Here is a 16,734-nt window from a genome sequence, read left to right as displayed (position 1 = left end):
TCTCGCTGTGCAGTTCAGACTGGCCTTGAGCTCACTTTGTAGCCCAGGCTGGCCTCGAACTCGCAACAGTCCTCCTCCCTCAGTCTCCCAAGTGCTGGGATTACAGAAGTGCACCACCATGCCTGGCCTGAGTCACTAAATTTTTAAAATGTGTTCTGATATGGTGCAGGTACATCATTTTTTAAATTGTTAATTCTGACTTAATAAATCTTTTATTCTTTGTCCTCCGTCCTTCTGTTGTAGGTGTGTATATCTTTTATTAACAGCAGTGTTGCTGGATCTTGCTTGTTTTCAGTCTGATCATCTTCACCATTTAAATGTCCATGACATTAGCCACTAACCACAAGTAGCACTTGAGCACTTGAAATCTGCTGTGAGGATAAAGAACAGACCAGATTTTGAACACTGTATACCAAAAACCAAAAATGTATGTGTGAAAGATGCATGTGTGAAATACATATATGCAAATTACTTTATTTTATATTGACTCTTCATTGAAATAATGCTGGGAGTATTTGGTAAGTGAACCCTTAACATCTGTTTCACGTGTTTCTTCACACTTCACGACGTGGCCGCTGGAACACACAGGGAGGGGTGTGAGCCTCGCTGTCTGTCTTGCTGGAACTCGCTGGCCCACACCTCACTGATCATGGTCTCTCGTGTGTTTGGTCCTTTGCTGCCATCTTCATGTGCAGGTAGTCCTTACTCTGGCCTTTTTTGTCTTCTTTTACCCCCCACTTTTCCTTTGGTGATGATTCATTTAGAGTTTTTTTTCTTCTTCAAACTATGGTTATTTTAATTAGTTTGAAAGTTTTAGCCGGGCATGGTGATGCACGCCTGTAATCCCAGCACTCGGCAGGCTGAGGCAGAAGGATTGTTGTGAGTTCAGACCAGCCTGGTCTACAGAGTACTCAAGGCCAGCCTAAACTGCATAGCAAGACCCTGCCTCAAAAAGACAAAGAAAGAGGCGGGAGGGGGGGGGTGTTCTATTCTTGTAGTGGACGCTTAATTGTTTTTCTTCCCTTAGAGTATGGAAATCCAACCTTTTGGCTAACCTAGACCACACTGAATAAAGAAATCATCTTGGGCCCCATATAAAATATATAGTCAGTGTAGCATAACTTCCTTTTTTCATATTCTAATGTATTCTTTTACAGAATAATACAACACCAAGTAGAAAACTTACACATCTGCTTAGTAACAGTTGCCCATTTTCACACACGTGTAGGTGACTTGAGGTGCAGTTGTTGGTAATCACGAAGTCACACGTCCCAAGTTGCACGTGTGTTTGTGACATCTGAGACACTCGAGGTAGGTTTGACTGCGGGGTTGTAACTGGGGGTCACGAGAGGCAGAGTTCGCGCTGCGCCGCACCCGTCCCTACGGAGCATCCGGGTGTCTGCTAGCAAGTTGGCGCTCAAGCATGCGCAGTCCGTTTGTGAAAAGTATCAGCGAAACGCCCGTAACAGTGTTAAAGGTTTACTGTCGTCAGCGGCCACATGACTGGCTGCCCAGGGCCGCAAGCAGCCCGTGAGCCGAGAGTTGGCGGTGCCTGCTTTAGAAGTTACTTGTGGGCCTGATGGTAATGAGTTTATATTACATGAGTTTATTTGTGTCTGAAAATACCTTTATTCCATCCCTACATTTGCAAAGGAGAACTCTAGTTTGTTATTTTCCCTTAGCTTTGGAGGGTAATTTACCCTTTTTCCTGATCGTTGAAGTGGGCCAGCAGTCTGCTCGGCACTCTTTCATGGATAATCTGCCTTATCCTCTGCCTGCTCCTAGGGCTGTCTTTGGGATTGGCAATTTTACGGCTGCTTCTTTCTCCTTTATCGCTCACATTTTCCACCAGTTTGGGGAAATGGGCGGTGTTTTCTCTTTGGTTGCTTTGCCCCTTTCTCTTTAATCATTTATTTGGGAATGTTTTTACAGCCCCAATAACCTTGAACCCCTCTTTATGTATTTTTCAGCTCTGTCTCTGTGCTGAGGTCTGAATAATTTCTCTTGATCTTTTAGTTAATTCACCATTCTCTGTTCATTTCTTTCCACTCTGATGTTTAACCACAGACTGGAGTTTTGAATTTCATTTACTTCATCTTATAGTTCTAAAAGTGTATTCAAAATTTGGGCAGCTTTGATAATCTCTTACTTCTCAAATGTTCCCCATTTTATTTCTCTAAGTATATTAAATGTTACACAAATATTCCTCATTTGATGACCAAACTACAGTCCTGTGACCAGGTCATTAAATGAATTGTTCATTAAGTGAGGAATTGGACATAAGTATGTACATTGCAATAGTCAAAATAAAGAAATGGTCAAAGAAAATTACAAATTGATGACTGCTTTTGTTTGCGTGACTTTTACATGCACTACTATAATATATAACAGCATAAAACTACAGTACTGTACAGTACAGGACAATCAGTAAAAATTACAGCACTATACACAAGGTTTGCTGTACAAAACAGATTGAGGTTCAATCAACCAGATGTACAGAACTGTACAAAAAAAAAAAAAAAAAAAAAAAAACAGATCCTAAGTCTAAGGAGCATTAAATAGGAGAGTCATTAAACAAAGAATATCTGTATTCTCTATGGAATATTCCACTGTGCAGAGGATTTGTGGATCATATTCTGCAGTTTACAGTCTGCCTGCTGACTGTTGGAGGTAGCTGGTTTTCCAAGGGACTCAGCCATTTGCAGTTGTGAGCACAGCACATCATCATCCGGAAGCTTGTAGCTTGTTCCCCCGACACTGAGCATGTATGCACCTCTGCTAGGTACCTGGTGCTCTTACAGACCCAGGGCTCCACCACCTGCAGTCTTGCCCACATTGGCTCTATGAGGCCTGGCACCAGACATCCTGGCGTGCTGGCCTGTGGGTGTCATCTGCCTGGAGAGAGTGTTCCTCTCCCTGTTCAGCCTAGGGCCAAGGCCAGGCAAGGCAGCCTGCTTCCATACACAGCTCTTGCTTTGGGTTATGAGTTTAGTCCGCTGGGAATGTTGTCCCTGCTGTCCCTGGTTTACATAGGGTCGAAAACCATCTGCATCACAGCCTCCTGCCTGCCTGGCCCCCGGCTTTTCATTCCTCCTCCCCGGTGGTGTGCATGCTACCTGTGGAGCGGGAGATGGGATGTCCTCCCACATACCATCAGAGATTCGGCATTCTTAGCGTTTCTGGCCTCTGCTTTCCTTACTTTATTTGTAGAGCATCCATGCTTAAAGTGCCTTTTATTTTTATACTGTGCCCAGCGCTTTCACATGCTCCTTCCTGGATGGTGTCTCTGCACATTCAGTCAGCTGTATGCCAGAAGTAGAGGAGTAGAAAGCTACTTCTACATCTTTTAAAATGATGATACTGTCTTTGCCATTAATCTGGTAAGCCTGTGAGTTATATTACTATGCTCTCCAGAGTGGTCTTATCCTTGAGTTCTCGGGATAAACCTAATGTTCATAATATCTCTTTTTCCCTTTTTGGAAATACATTGCTAGGTTCAATTTGTAATTCTTTAACTTAGAATCTTTGCATGTATATTCATAAATGAGATTATTTTGTACATTTTTCATAAACTGTCCTCTAGTTTGTGCAACCAAAATTATAACAGCCTTGTAAAATAAGTTGACACATAGCTTCTCTAGCTTTTTTTTTCCTTTGGTACTGAGAATCAAACTCGACCTTGCACTTGCCAGTCTAGCATTTTAGAGATACTCTTTTATCTTCCGATGGCCTTATTTTTATTTCCTGCTTGCAAATTGGTATATCCCTTCAATTTTGACAGGTTCTCAGCCATTACTTTTTAACCTATTGCCAGTTACCCTTTTCTCTATTCTCCGCTTCTGGGATTTCTATCAGCATATGTTAGGACTCCCATTTTCTCCTGCGTGGCTCTTGACTCTTCTTTAAATTTTCCATTTTTTATGTCTCAGTGCCTTACTCTCCAGATCTATCTTCTCAGTCACTAATCTTCTCTTTAGCTGGGTTAGTCTACTAAGCAATTTAATTTTCTCATTTCCATAGTTACTTACATCATTTCCAGTCTATTGAGTTCTTTCTCAAATCTGCCTTTTTAAAAATAATTTACTGTTCTTGCTTTGGAGTTTCTGTTCCTTTTGTTTCTTTGACGATTTTAGACTACCTGCCATTGCATCACTCGGCCTGTCCTGCATCACTGGAACTGTGTCCTGTAGTTCTTGGGAATAAAGTCTTCTTTGACTCCCATTGCAGTTTGGCTCCTCTTTTAGTTGATAAATTTTAATTTTCCTCTGGCTTTAGCCTGGCTTTAGTTTGGAGGAAGCCCCTGTGGCCTGCATGGTAGGGATACCCAGGGGTGGGAGGGGCAGGTTTGCACTGCCCTGTGCTGGGGCCTCCTGAGTTGCCCTGGCTCCCAGCTGGGTTTTCAGTGAGTGTGTCAGCCTAGAGGCCTGTGCTGTGTGGGTTCCACGTGGACACGGGGCTCTGGTTTCTTTTAGGTCACTTTCCTGTGCGTAGCCCTGGACAAGTGGGCAGCTCCCTGGTCACTCCCTTGGGTGGATGGAGTTCTCCTGGACCCCGTCTCACAGACAGGACAGAGCTGCATGGCTCCCGGCTTCATGCAGGCAGCTCGGCCCACATGGACGGGAAGGCCCAGCCCTGAGGCCTAGTCCTGTTCGAACAACTCTGCAGGTCACTTGCCTTCTGCTCTAACTCCTGATGATTCTTGCATCTGGAATATTTCCTTTGAGCTCACTGAGATTCTTATGCGTAAGGTTGTAGGTCTGAGGGTGCTTGGGGTTCCAGTTTCATCTGGCATCAGTGTTCAAAGTGAGAACAGTACTCCCTCAGGCAGCTTGGACTTCTCTAGGGCCCAACCCTAGCCCTGGGACCTCACTCCCCGCACCCTGCCCAGGCATCCAATACCATGTGAACATGTCCTCTGCCCAGAGGCCCTGGAGTCCCTGTTTGCTGCCACCTTGCCTTCCCTCCAGGCTCTTCTACTGTTGGGCCCTCACGCGGCCAGGGTCCGTCTCCTTGGCCGGCTGTGCATCCAGCCCGGAGCCAAGGGCTCACGCGCTCTCCCTTCCCAGGGTCAGGGCCGCCAGTTCCTGCCCCCGACCTCCTGATGCAGATCAAGCAGGAAGGGGAGCTGCAGCTGCAGGAGCAGCAGGCACTGGGCGTGGAGGCCTGGGCCGCCGGGCAACCAGACGTGGGAGAGGAGCCCTGGGGCCTCAGCCAGCTGGACTCGGGAGCAGGAGACATCTCCACAGATGCCACCTCTGGTGAGTGGCTTCGAGGTACGGGGCCCATGGCAGGGAACAAGGAAAGCTCCCCGGAGCAGGAGAGGAGCTGTGGGCAGGGGCTGTACCAGACAGCACCTCGCGGTCCCGGGGACAAGAGACACTGTTTCTGGGGGGTCCTCTGGTCCAACCGGTACGGGCCCTTGCCCAGACACGCGCCTGTTCTTCCTGCCTCCAGCCTCACGCTGTGACTTCGCCAGCTGCCACCTGTTGGTTGAGGGCCGTGAGGACAAGACCGTGACACTCTAGTGTTCTAGTGCTTCCGAGACGGGGTGAAAGACACTGGCCTCAGAGATGCCAGGTTGTCGTGCTCATTTGGAAAGGTCCGGGGGGCTCTGGGGTTTCGCTGCCAGCCCCTCTCGTGGTTTTCTTCTGCTCATCTCCTTTCCTTGACCCACGCGCTCTGGTCTCTCCTCGTTGCAGGCGTCCATTCCAATTTTTCAACCACCATCCCACCCACTTCCTGGCAGGCAGAGCTCCCGCCCCACCACCCGTCCTCAGCATGCTCAGACGGAACCCTGAAGCTCAACACGGCAGCCTCCACAGAAGGTAGCGAGGTGGCAGGCGAGGAGGGTGGGCGCCACAGCCTGGGAGCCCTGTTTACTGGAGACCACCCTGACCTTTCTGCCAAGAGCGCTTGGGCGTCTGCTCTCATGACTCCGTACATTCTGTTCTCTGGCTCCTTCCAAATCCCCAGCGCTGCGCTGCCTCTCTTGAGAGCATCCATGTGTGCAGCTGCAGTGTGCTCTGATAAGCTGGTGCTGGAAGGCAAGGCCTCCTCCCAGAACCAACAGTGAAGCAAAGGCACAGTACCTCGCAGACATTGTTGCTACCAGAGACAGTGTCTGAAGGGCAGAATTTTAAAGAACAGCTACCAAATTCATGTATGAGTTTTCCCTTTAATTAGGTTTTGGAGGCCAGTTATTTGCTAAAGTAATAATTTCTTACTTTAGCACCCCCCCCCAGATGTGCTTAAAGCTGAGAACTCTGACCTAAAACCTTGGGGCAGGAAATAAAGCACATCTGCGTGAACGCAAATACAGTCTCCTCCTGCACTAATACTGCACGAGCGAGGTAGCTGCCTCTGTCGAGTGCCTGCTGCATACCACGTGGGAGGAAAAGGTGCTTCTGGAAGGTCAGCTGGTGACTCCTCCGCAGCCTCAGAGCGGTTTGCACGTGAACTGCTGGAGGCAGGGTGCTGATGCCCAGAGCTTGGCCGTGGCAGAGCTGTGGCACAGTCTCAGATTCCTCTGAACCCGAGTCTGTACGTTTGCCCTCTGGGCACCTGGCCACCTGCAGCCAGAATCTTACTCGGGGTGAATCCATGATTAGCCTTCACAGCCAAAGTGCAACTGGGCCTGGGGCGGATCTTGGGTATGCTTAGGGTCTGTTGCAGCCTCAAAGGCCGGGGGACTCCCCGGAGCCGTGGCCCTGAGGCTTGGCCGTGAGGGCCCTGCCTGGTGCCCGTGGGGCCAAGCAGCAGCCGTGCTTCTTAGTTCCAGCGGAGGGAAGAGCCAGAATGATACCTGCCTTTCTCTCTCAGCAGATGTAAAAATCGTGATCAAAACAGAAGTCCAGGAAGAGGAGGTGGTGGCCACGCCTGTGCATCCCACAGACCTGGAGGCGCACGGGACCCTGTTTGCGCCCGGCCAGGCTGCAAGATTTTTCCCCAGCCCTGTCCAGGAGGGGGCGTGGGAGAGCCAGGGCAGCTCCTTCCCCAGTCAGGACCCGGTGCTGGGGCTGCGCGAGCCGGCCCGGCCAGAGAGGGACCTGGGCGACCTCAGCCCTGCCGTGGCCCAGGAGGAGACACCCCCTGCTGGGGACTGGCTCTTCGGTGGGGTCCGGTGGGGCTGGAACTTCCGCTGTAAGCCTCCAGTGGGCCTGAACCCAAGGACCGGGCCCGAGGGGTTGCCCTTCTCCTCGCCGGACAGCGGGGAGGGCATCCTGGACCCCAGCCAGGCCCCAAGGCCCTTTCCTGAGCCCTGCAAATATCCAGGCCGGACCAAAGGCTTCGGCCACAAGCCGGGGCTGAAGAAGCACCCAGCAGCACCGCCCGGGGGCCGGCCCTTCACCTGCGCCACGTGCGGGAAGAGTTTCCAGCTGCAGGTGAGCCTGAGTGCACACCAGCGCAGCTGCGGGCCGCCCGACGGTGCGGGCACTGGTGCGGCCCCCGCAGTGGCCACGGCCACAGGGGGCGGCGGCGGCGTGGGTGGCAGCGGAAGCAGCAGCAGCGCTCGGGACAGCAGCGCCCTGCGGTGCGGAGAGTGCGGCCGCTGCTTCACCAGGCCCGCGCACCTCATCCGCCACCGTATGCTGCACACGGGCGAGCGGCCCTTCCCCTGCACCGAGTGCGAGAAGCGCTTCACCGAGCGCTCCAAGCTCATCGACCACTACCGCACGCACACGGGCGTGCGGCCCTTCACCTGCACCGTGTGTGGCAAGAGCTTCATCCGCAAGGACCACCTGCGCAAGCACCAGCGCAACCACGCCGCGGGCGCCAAGACGCCGGCCCGCGGGCAGCCCCTGCCCCCCGTGCCGGCTGCACCCCCCGACCCCTTCAAGAGCCCTGCCGCCAAGGCACCCCTGGCCCCCACAGACCTCGTGACCGACTGGACTTGTGGCCTAAGCGTGCTGGGACCCGCGGATGGAGGGGACCTGTGAGCCTCACCCCCGGCCCCTGCTGGCTGCAGATGTGCAGAGCCAGCGTGCAGACAGCACGTGGCTTTGAAGGCGCGGAGGCAGAAAGGGAGAGAACCAAACGTCCACATTGCGGAGCTGATCACTGGAAAAAGAGAACTCAGACAGTACGCTTCCATCCCCGAAGCAGGATTCTCTGAAACTGAACACCATGGTAGAATTTAAGTAATTTAATTGCATACCCGGTTTTTTTGTTCTTTTAATTCTTGAGGAAAAGGCTAGAAAAGAGTAGCAGCAGCAGCTGAAGTTCTGTAGTGTGCCTCTGGTTTCCAGGGTGTGTGCTCCCTGTCTGTGGCGTCTCATGGTGAGTGTGGGGGACAGGAGGTAAGGGGGCCCTGGGCACCCCGCCGCGCTGACTCCAAAGGACGGTGCCTAGAACACAGCCCCATGGGAACTAAGTGTCCACTGTGTTCCCACGCCGGTCCAGTCCTGCAGGCGGGACCCACCTAGGAGCAGCCATTGCAGGGTCAGCTGTCCCCAGAACCTTGGCCTGACTGCTCCCGCGTTGGGGCCATCTGCGGCACCCGCGCCCAGGAGCCTGAAGGTGCCTCGGGGCCCCCGTGGCCTTGTAGCATTAGGTCTGGCAGGTAAGGAAGCTGGGGCTGTCTGGGTTCCGTAGCGCCAGGGACACAGTCCACTGGCCCACGCCCCAGTGCTTCTGCGTGCTGCCGTTTGTCGTGCTCTCACGCTCACAGTGCGTCCCGTCCACGCTGCATCTCCTTTGCTCAGTGCCGTGACTGGGAAGCAGAGGACGGGTCTCCTCGGGATGGCGAGGTGAGGGCTCCAAGTGGACACAGCTCAGCCTCGCCCAGGCGCGGCGTGTACCAGGAGCCGAGAGAGCAGCTTGGGACTGGGCTGCTCCTCCAGAACATCAGCTTAGGGGAGAAAAGCTTTCAGGCTTTGCTTCTGAAAGCATTTGTCCTGCCCCGCGAGTGTGACGATCGGGCCCCAGAGGAACTTGCGAGTGCACAGCTCCGGGGCGGACAGTGGCCGCCTGGTGTGCGTGGCGTCCTGAGGCCGGTCATAGGTAAGTAGCTCGCTGCGACCTCTTCGAGTATCTGCGAGGTGGAATTAGGCTGGGGCCCGGGTTTCTTGTCCACCACAGTGCTGCCCCGCCACACACACACATCCATTCGCATTCTGTTGAAGTAGCCACCGGTCCTCCTGTCGCCCTGCGGCCGGAGAGACCGTGGTGCCCATTCATCCAGCTCCCTCCTGCGTACTTTTATTAGGAATAGACTAGTTAAGCAAACTGTTTCTATGTACTGTATATTTTGTACCTGTTTACACTTCTAATATTGATATAACTGATATTTTGAAAAACAAATGAACAGAAAACATCCTGTTAAAATAAAACCTAACCAGCACCCAAGGCAATTTGGTGGGTCCCATTCTTAGACCTGTGTCTCTGTCACTGATGCTTCTAACACCCCTCCATGGGCCCTCTGGTCCCTTCCTCAGTGCCTTCCTGTGCTTGGTCGCCGTAGACCCAGAGGGATGACTGTCCTAGGGAACAAGGAGTGGATGAAAGATTCCTGGGGGATAAGTTGGCCTTAGCAGGAAGAATCAAAGCACCTCAGGTCAGTTTGCATCAGAGTATACGTGCGGTGTTTGTCACTTAGTTTGAGATGCTACACATGAAGGTGAGAGAGTCTGGAAGATCTGCAGAATGTCGAAGAAGAATGGATGTCAGATATTTCGTCCTCACATCCTTTTCTTGGCTGGACAGAAGTCAGGTGATGCCCGTAGCTCTCATCCTGATCTTGGAGCCCAGTGTATCTGGCAGGCTAACCGTGTCCCCAGCTACCAGGGTTGATAATTATTAACACTATGTCTCAAGGCTTTGGTCTTTTTTGTTTTGGTGGTTTGGTTTGGTTTGTATTTGTGGTACATAGGATTAAAGCCAGGGCTTTCACATTGAGCTACATCCCCAGCCCTTTTTCTGTTTTTTATTTTGAGACAGATTCTCACTATGTCATGTGTTGCCCAGGCTGGGTTCAAACTTGCAATCTTGCAGCTTCTCAGAGTACTGGGATTACAGGCATGCACCACCATGCCTGGCCTGGTCATACTCTTTTTAAGAAAATTGTAAAATCTGCCTTAATTATTACTATGGAGGACATACGCGTGGGAGGTGGTGGCAGCTCCTCCAGGCCTGCCACAGAAATGGGGAAAGAGTTGCACTCCTCACCAGCCCACGCCCTCCCCTGTGCTGGTCCTTCTCCCCCACTAGACATGTCCAGGGGTTGGAGGCCAGCGGGAGCCACCTCTGGGGCTGCGGATTCACAGTTCCTCCTCCACGCGGGGATCAGAAGGTCATGACCTGAGCCCTGACCATGGTTTGCTACATGGAGGACTCCTCAGCCTTGGGTTCAGGTGATAACAGAGTGTAAGAGAAGCAGGCTTGGGTCAGAGGTGTTGAAGTCAGCTTGGGACACCCAGAAGTAGGTGGGACACCAGAGAGACCAAACCCAGCCATGGAAGGAGTCACCACTGGCCCACCAACTTCCAGGAACTCTTGGTCTATCACAAGGATGCGAGCACAGTTGTTCCTCTCTAGGTTCATCTGCTGCTGCCTTTAATAAGTTGCCACATGCGTAAGTAGCTTAACTGATGCAAAGTGGTCCTATAGTCCTGGAGGCCAGAAGTCTAGAGAGTCTTCAGGAGCTATGCTTATGGAGTCAGTGAGGCTGCACTCCTGCTGTGGGCACAGGGAGAATTGGTCTACTTTCCATTCCTAACTTCTGGAAGCTGCTTGTACCCCTTGGCTTATGGCCCCTTCCTCCGAAGGAAAATGCTCCAAACTCAGGTTCTGTCATCAGCACATCTTTTTCTGACAATGACCTTCTTGCCTCCCTCTCGTAAAAAGCCTTTCAATTACACTGACCACACCAGGATAATCTGTCCCTCTTCAGATCTGAATTTTCCTTTTTCCTCCCCTGCAGTGCTGGGAGAAACCAGACCTTGTGCATATCAACCAACCTCTAGTGCTGAGACCATCTCCAGCCCTCAAGGTCTAATTTAGCCCCATCTGCAGAGTCTCTTCTGCTGTGCAAGCAGCAGATTCACAGGTTCTAGGATTTGATGTTGGGGCCACTTTCCAGCTTACCTCATTCCCCACATCTCAGAGCAGCTCTGTCACTGCTCCAAGGCCAGGCCAGATACTTCCTGGAACACGGATATATGTTGTCACGCCAAGATAACTGGTGCCAAAATGAAGACATCTGAGGCCAATCACTCCCAGCCACTCCTTCGTCTCGGCCACCCTCTGCACCCATCGGAAGGTGCTCACCGGCTGCCCAGCTCCTCTTCCCTCCCTCTGCACCTGCGTCCTCTCACAGGTTTGTTCTCTTTTTCCTGACACTTCCGAAGATGGCCCTTCCCTCTCCCCCTTCCTGTGGTCAGGTGGCAGCACCGTCATCGTCACATTCACACACAGGTTGAAGAGAAGATGGATCAAGCTGTGCTCGAGCCATTTCAGCAGCTCCTGATCTTTGGAGATGGTCCTGGCCACTCGGAAGTGATTCATTTTCTCTGTCCTTTAGCTGTCAGCCTTCCAGTTCCCAGGAGGTTTGCTAAAGCCTGTGGGCCTGACCCTGGCCCCGGTGACCTTTCTGACCGGGAAGTCTCCAACGACTCCCATCATCATGAGTTTAAACCCAAACGTCAGCACGGCACATCAACCCCTCGCACGGGGCTTCTGTTGTTTTCCACTCTCACTCCACATGCAGCTCCCCTTCCCTGAGCACCATGCTGTTCCCTGTACTTGCGCTGTTCCCTCTGCAGTGTGCTCTGTATCCTATCCATCTGGCAACTACTTCCCCTTCAAAGCATCACCCTGCATTCCTTGCTTTTCCCACAGACCCCTGCTCAGACTCTGTCATCTTATTTTCCCCTCCCTTTGTGTGTGTGTGTGTGTGTGCGTGTGTGTGTGTGTGTGTATGTATAAAAGTTGTCTGTTTAAAGATGAGGCATGCAGGACATGGTGGTACATACTTGTAACCCTAGCACTCAGTAGGCTGAGGCAGGAGGATCACAAGTTCAAGGCCAGCCTGAACTACATAGTGAGGCCCTGTCTCAAAAAAACAAAAAAGGAAGGAAAGAGAGAGAGAGAGAAAGATGGAAGGAAAGAGAGAGAGAGAGGAAGGGGGGGGGAGGAGGGGGAGGGGAGGAAAGGAAAGGAAAGGAAAGGAAAAGAAAAGAAAAGAGAAGAGAAGAAAAGGAAAGGAAAGGAAAAGAAGAAAAGAAAGACGAAAGAAAGAAAAAGAAAAAGAGATGAGGCCTGCCAGATGTGGTGGCACATGCCAATAATCTCAGAACTCAGGAGACTGAGGCAGGAGGATTGCTGAGAGTTCTAGGCCAGCCTGGATTACACAGGAAGACCCTCCCTCAAAAAAAAACAAAAGAGAGGGAGAAGGAGAGGAAGAGGGGAAAATCTGGCAATAGACAGGCACACTGGCATACACCTGTAATACCAGCATTTGGTAGGCTGAGACAGGAGGATCACTGAGTTTGAAGCCAGCCTGGACTAGTGATTTCAAGGCCACCCTGACCAACATAGTGGACCCTGTCTCAAAAAAATAAAATTAGTTAATATACCTACAAATCATAAAGAAACCTTTATTCCTTCATAGCTATAAAATGATTTGGGTGCTGGGCCCTGCCTCTAGTCCTTGGCACTCACCAAGAACATGAAAAAATGAGGTATTTCCTAAAGGGGTTCACAGCCAGAGCTGGGGTCACTTGTACTCTGCAGCCCACTGGCATGATCAGAACAGAGATCTAATGACCTTATTGCACAGCTGCCAGAGGACAAAACCTTGTCCATCTCAGGCTGGGCACTGGATGATGGCTATGGAAAAATGAGATCCTCCTCCAGAATTCAAAAGTGCAGCTCTTAGCTCTTGCAGGTTTGTCATTCAAGTTTACGTTATCTACAGAGCTGATAAATTAACATAAAAATTGGACCAAGACCAACGACAGCGCTTGACGTTTCGGGCTGAAGCAAACTTAAAAGCAGGAGGAGCCATCCCACGATGGAGAGCGCAATCCCTGCTCAACACAAACACAATTACACATGGCAAAACTACAAAGAGACAATCAAACGTTCATGAGAACACAACAGTGGGATAAGAATACAAGAACTTGAATTCGTATAAAGATATTCCCAAAGAGAATACAAAAAACAGAGTCAATAGAAATCCAAACTTAGGAAAAACCAAGATACTGTAAAAAAAAATCAAAGTAACATTTGAAAAAGAAACCAAAAGAATTTCTAAAATAAAGGTACAGCCATTGGAAAAAAATGGTTAAACCTAAATGTTCTAATTAATTAATGGAATGGCTGACCAATAGGACCAGACATAGCCAGAAACAATTAGAGTTATCTATTAGTAGCCATAGGGGAGTTCTTCCATAGCTGAACTCTCACATGGGCAAAAAGATCCTCAGATGTTCAAGTCCATTATATTAAATGGCATAATACTGTACGTAACCCATGTATATCCTCCTGGTTATTTTATCATCTCTAAATTACTTATCTAATACAATGTAAGTGCTATAGAAATAGTTCTTACACAGTATTATTTAAGGAATAATGACAAGAAAAAAGTCTTTACATGTTCAGTACAAATGCCATTTTTAAATGGATGTAATACCATTTTATGTTAAACTCACAAATACAGAGGGCCAGCCATAGTTAAACCAAAGCTACACAGAGAGAGTACCCAGAATGAAGGACAACACTTACACATCTATCTAATCAGATGTTCTCATCTAGAAAGTGATGAGGAAATTAGGAGAAATGAAACACAGTAATACTTCAGTTCCCAACAGAAGCATTTGTCAAAATTTTGCTTCCGTTGGTGAACTCCATATCAGGTAACAAATATGACCATGGCTATCTTCCCCAGAATTATGGAACAAAGTAAGTTTGTGAACCAAGGGACCACTGTATTTTTTTTAAAGAAAATTACTAATAGTTTTTAAGAATCAATGAAAGACATAAATCCTCAAATTCAAGAGGCATAAGTCTTGAGTAAAGTAAATAGCCTCTACCAAACAAAGAGGTAATCCTAAAAGCAGTCAGAGGAAAAGACAAATGGCCAAAACAGGAAAACTGTTAGATTGACAGCAGACTCTTATGATGAAAACAGAGTCAGATGACAATGGACTAGCCCCTACAAAGTGGTAAGGGAAATGACAGTCATCTTGGATTTTATACCACGATCAACTATCATACAACAAACAAAATCAAACACATTTTCAGAAAATATAAACAGGAAACACCATTCATAGATCCTCACTGAAAGAAAACTAATCCCAAAGAGTTATCCTTTGGGAAGAAGCAACTTGAACCTAGTAAAAAGAAGGATGTAAGCAGAGACAATGGTGGAAAAAATAAATTAGTAAACAGGTAAATCCTAACATGTACTGATTTTATAAAACAATAATAAAGACAAATTTGAGGGTAACTAAACTAAAATACTAGGCAGTAACATTAAGAAGGATGGAGTATGTTTTAAATGATAGCGTTTTGTAGTCTTTCTGATTTCAAGGAGAGGGCTGAGATGCCAATTTCACTTGGACTTTGTAAGTCAAACCTATACATTTAAAATGTATATTAGGGGCTGGGGATTTAGCTCAGCGGCACAGCGCCTGCCTGGCAAGCGCGACATCGTGGGTTCGATTCCTGGTACCGGAAAAAAACCAAAAGAATAAATAAATAAATAAATAAAATGTATATTAACACCACAAAAAAGAATGGAATGGCTTTTAAAAGAGGGAGAAAAGGTGAGAATGAAAATTTGCTTAATCTAATAGAAGAGAAAGGGGAGAAAAGTAAAGAAAAGACAATAAAATGAAATGCTAGAAAAATGCAAATCTGTCTATACTCACTAAAGAAAGTAAGATCTCTGGTCAAAGAACAAAATATCAGATTAGAAAACAGAAGTCCATCTGTGTGGGCTGAATTCACTGGGGCATAAACATGGAATTGTTCTTTCTCCAGTGACCACCTGTAATTGTGCTGTCAACCCTGCCTTTTGGTACCATAATGATGTCTTATTGAAATTCCAATATATCTCGTCTCTTTCTATTATCAGAAAGTCTCATTCCAGTCTCCGTTCAAAATATATATATACAGACACATACACAGTTTTGGGGGAGTTGTTTTTTGGTTTTTTGAGACAGGTTCTGACTGTGTAACCCAGGCTGGTCTCAAACCTCCCGAGTTATGGGATTGCAGGCGTGCACCACCATGCCCAGCCACACTATATGTGAACTTCAGTGCAATGCAGTGTTCACAGCTGTGTCCTTCCTCCCTCCTCTCGATTTTAGGCAAGATCTGAGATGCACCTCAAACCCTTCTTCTTGGTACTTCTGTACCTTTTGTCCTTCCTGTCCCTCTCATCTTCCCTTGCCTCTGTCAACCAGACTGGCTGAGACCTTTGCAAATCCTTCCTTCTCTCTTGGGATGTTGCACAGGAGCTGGAGGATACACTCCTGTTTGTTGACGTGGGACCTTCGTGGAGCTCAGCTCCACCCACGGCTGTGGCCACCTATTGTCACTCTGTGATCTGTGTGTCACCTTGACCCTTATAGTGCAAGAATCACTCCCAGCAGGGAGCTGGCAATCCTTGCCCCTAGCTCCGTATGGGATAGGCATCATGGCCTGTAGCCAGCTGGTCAGCCTCAGAGTCCCCCCACCTCACTGACCTCTGTGCCCTTTGTAGGAAGGCAAGAAAGCCGGTCAGGTCTCTACTAATAATCACCAGGGATGAAGAACACCTGGGATGGAGCAGAAGCAGCTCCACCTTTCTCAACTTGGAGGGGCTGCCCTTTCAGAAATCTCCACCCTAAAAACTGTTCTCATGTCCCTACGTGCCCATGCGCTCCCAGGCACAAATGTCAAGCGCTCTCTGATTCTTCCCTGTAGTGAAAGAAAGACGCTGAAAAGGACCAGGGCCATCCCCTGACTCCACAAAAGGAGACAAAGTCTGCCCGTCTGTGTGTTGGGAGATAGTCAGTGCTGGCCCATTCTGAGGTGGCATCTCTTGATCACATGAAACTGCAGTGGGGGCACCTCTATCTTTTGTCCTCTGTCTCAATTCCCAGGTAAGGGCAAAATGGTGCTTGACATTCTGGGGCACGCTGTTTACACGACAGACCTAAGAATTAAAGGTGTGAAATAATTCAACATTGATAACTGAGGGGAAGAAACATATCAACAAACCCTAAACCAAATAAAGTGGACATACACAGCACTGAACAAAACAAAACAGGCTTTACTGAGGACAGCATTACTAGGATGAAAATGGTCCCTGTCATCTGGGAAAAAATAAAGTTCAATGTACCTAACAACATGGCTTCAAAAATACATAAAGCAAAAACTGAATTTGAAGGAAAAGAAAGAAAATTGGAGATTTCCTCAGATCTCTCTCAGTGATGCAGAAAACAAATACTATATTAGTGAGGATATGGAAAATTAGAAGGGTATGTTTAGGTAGTTTTATCCACACAATTAAGAGATTTTATCATTTTTAAGGATTTATAAAAACTGGCTGCAAAGGAATTCACAAATTCCAAAAAGTTTTTTTCTTTTCTTTTTTTTTTTTAATCAGACTGCTCCTTAAAGTCAGAAGGGGGCTCTGGAGGCTGAGGCAGAAGGACTGCCATGAGTTAGAGACCAGCCTGGGCTATATGTAGCAAGTTCAAGGCCAGTCTGAACTACATAGTGAGACCCTGTCAAAAAAAATAATAA

At 48.8% G+C, this 16,734-nt stretch overlaps 1 protein-coding gene across 1 annotated transcript in view; it reads left to right on the top strand.

Moving 5' to 3' along the window:
* The window catches only part of Znf746 (zinc finger protein 746), a gene marked incomplete at its 5' end in the record, with an annotated part of 22,396 nt that extends 13,026 nt beyond the window's left edge, over positions 1–9,370 (top strand). The window contains 3 exon segments of the mRNA XM_005404753.2: positions 5,067–5,258; positions 5,700–5,825; positions 6,823–9,370. Of these exon segments, the coding sequence (XP_005404810.2) occupies positions 5,067–5,258; positions 5,700–5,825; positions 6,823–7,937 (1,433 nt within the window).
* Between the last annotated feature and the right edge of the window lie 7,364 nt (positions 9,371–16,734).

Source organism: Chinchilla lanigera, unplaced genomic scaffold (genome assembly GCF_000276665.1).
Source record: "Chinchilla lanigera isolate Chin_1 unplaced genomic scaffold, ChiLan1.0 scaffold00090, whole genome shotgun sequence".
Taxonomy (NCBI): domain Eukaryota; kingdom Metazoa; phylum Chordata; class Mammalia; order Rodentia; family Chinchillidae; genus Chinchilla; species Chinchilla lanigera.
Note: the sequence above shows the minus strand (reverse complement) of the source record. Positions and strands in the feature narration are given on the sequence as shown.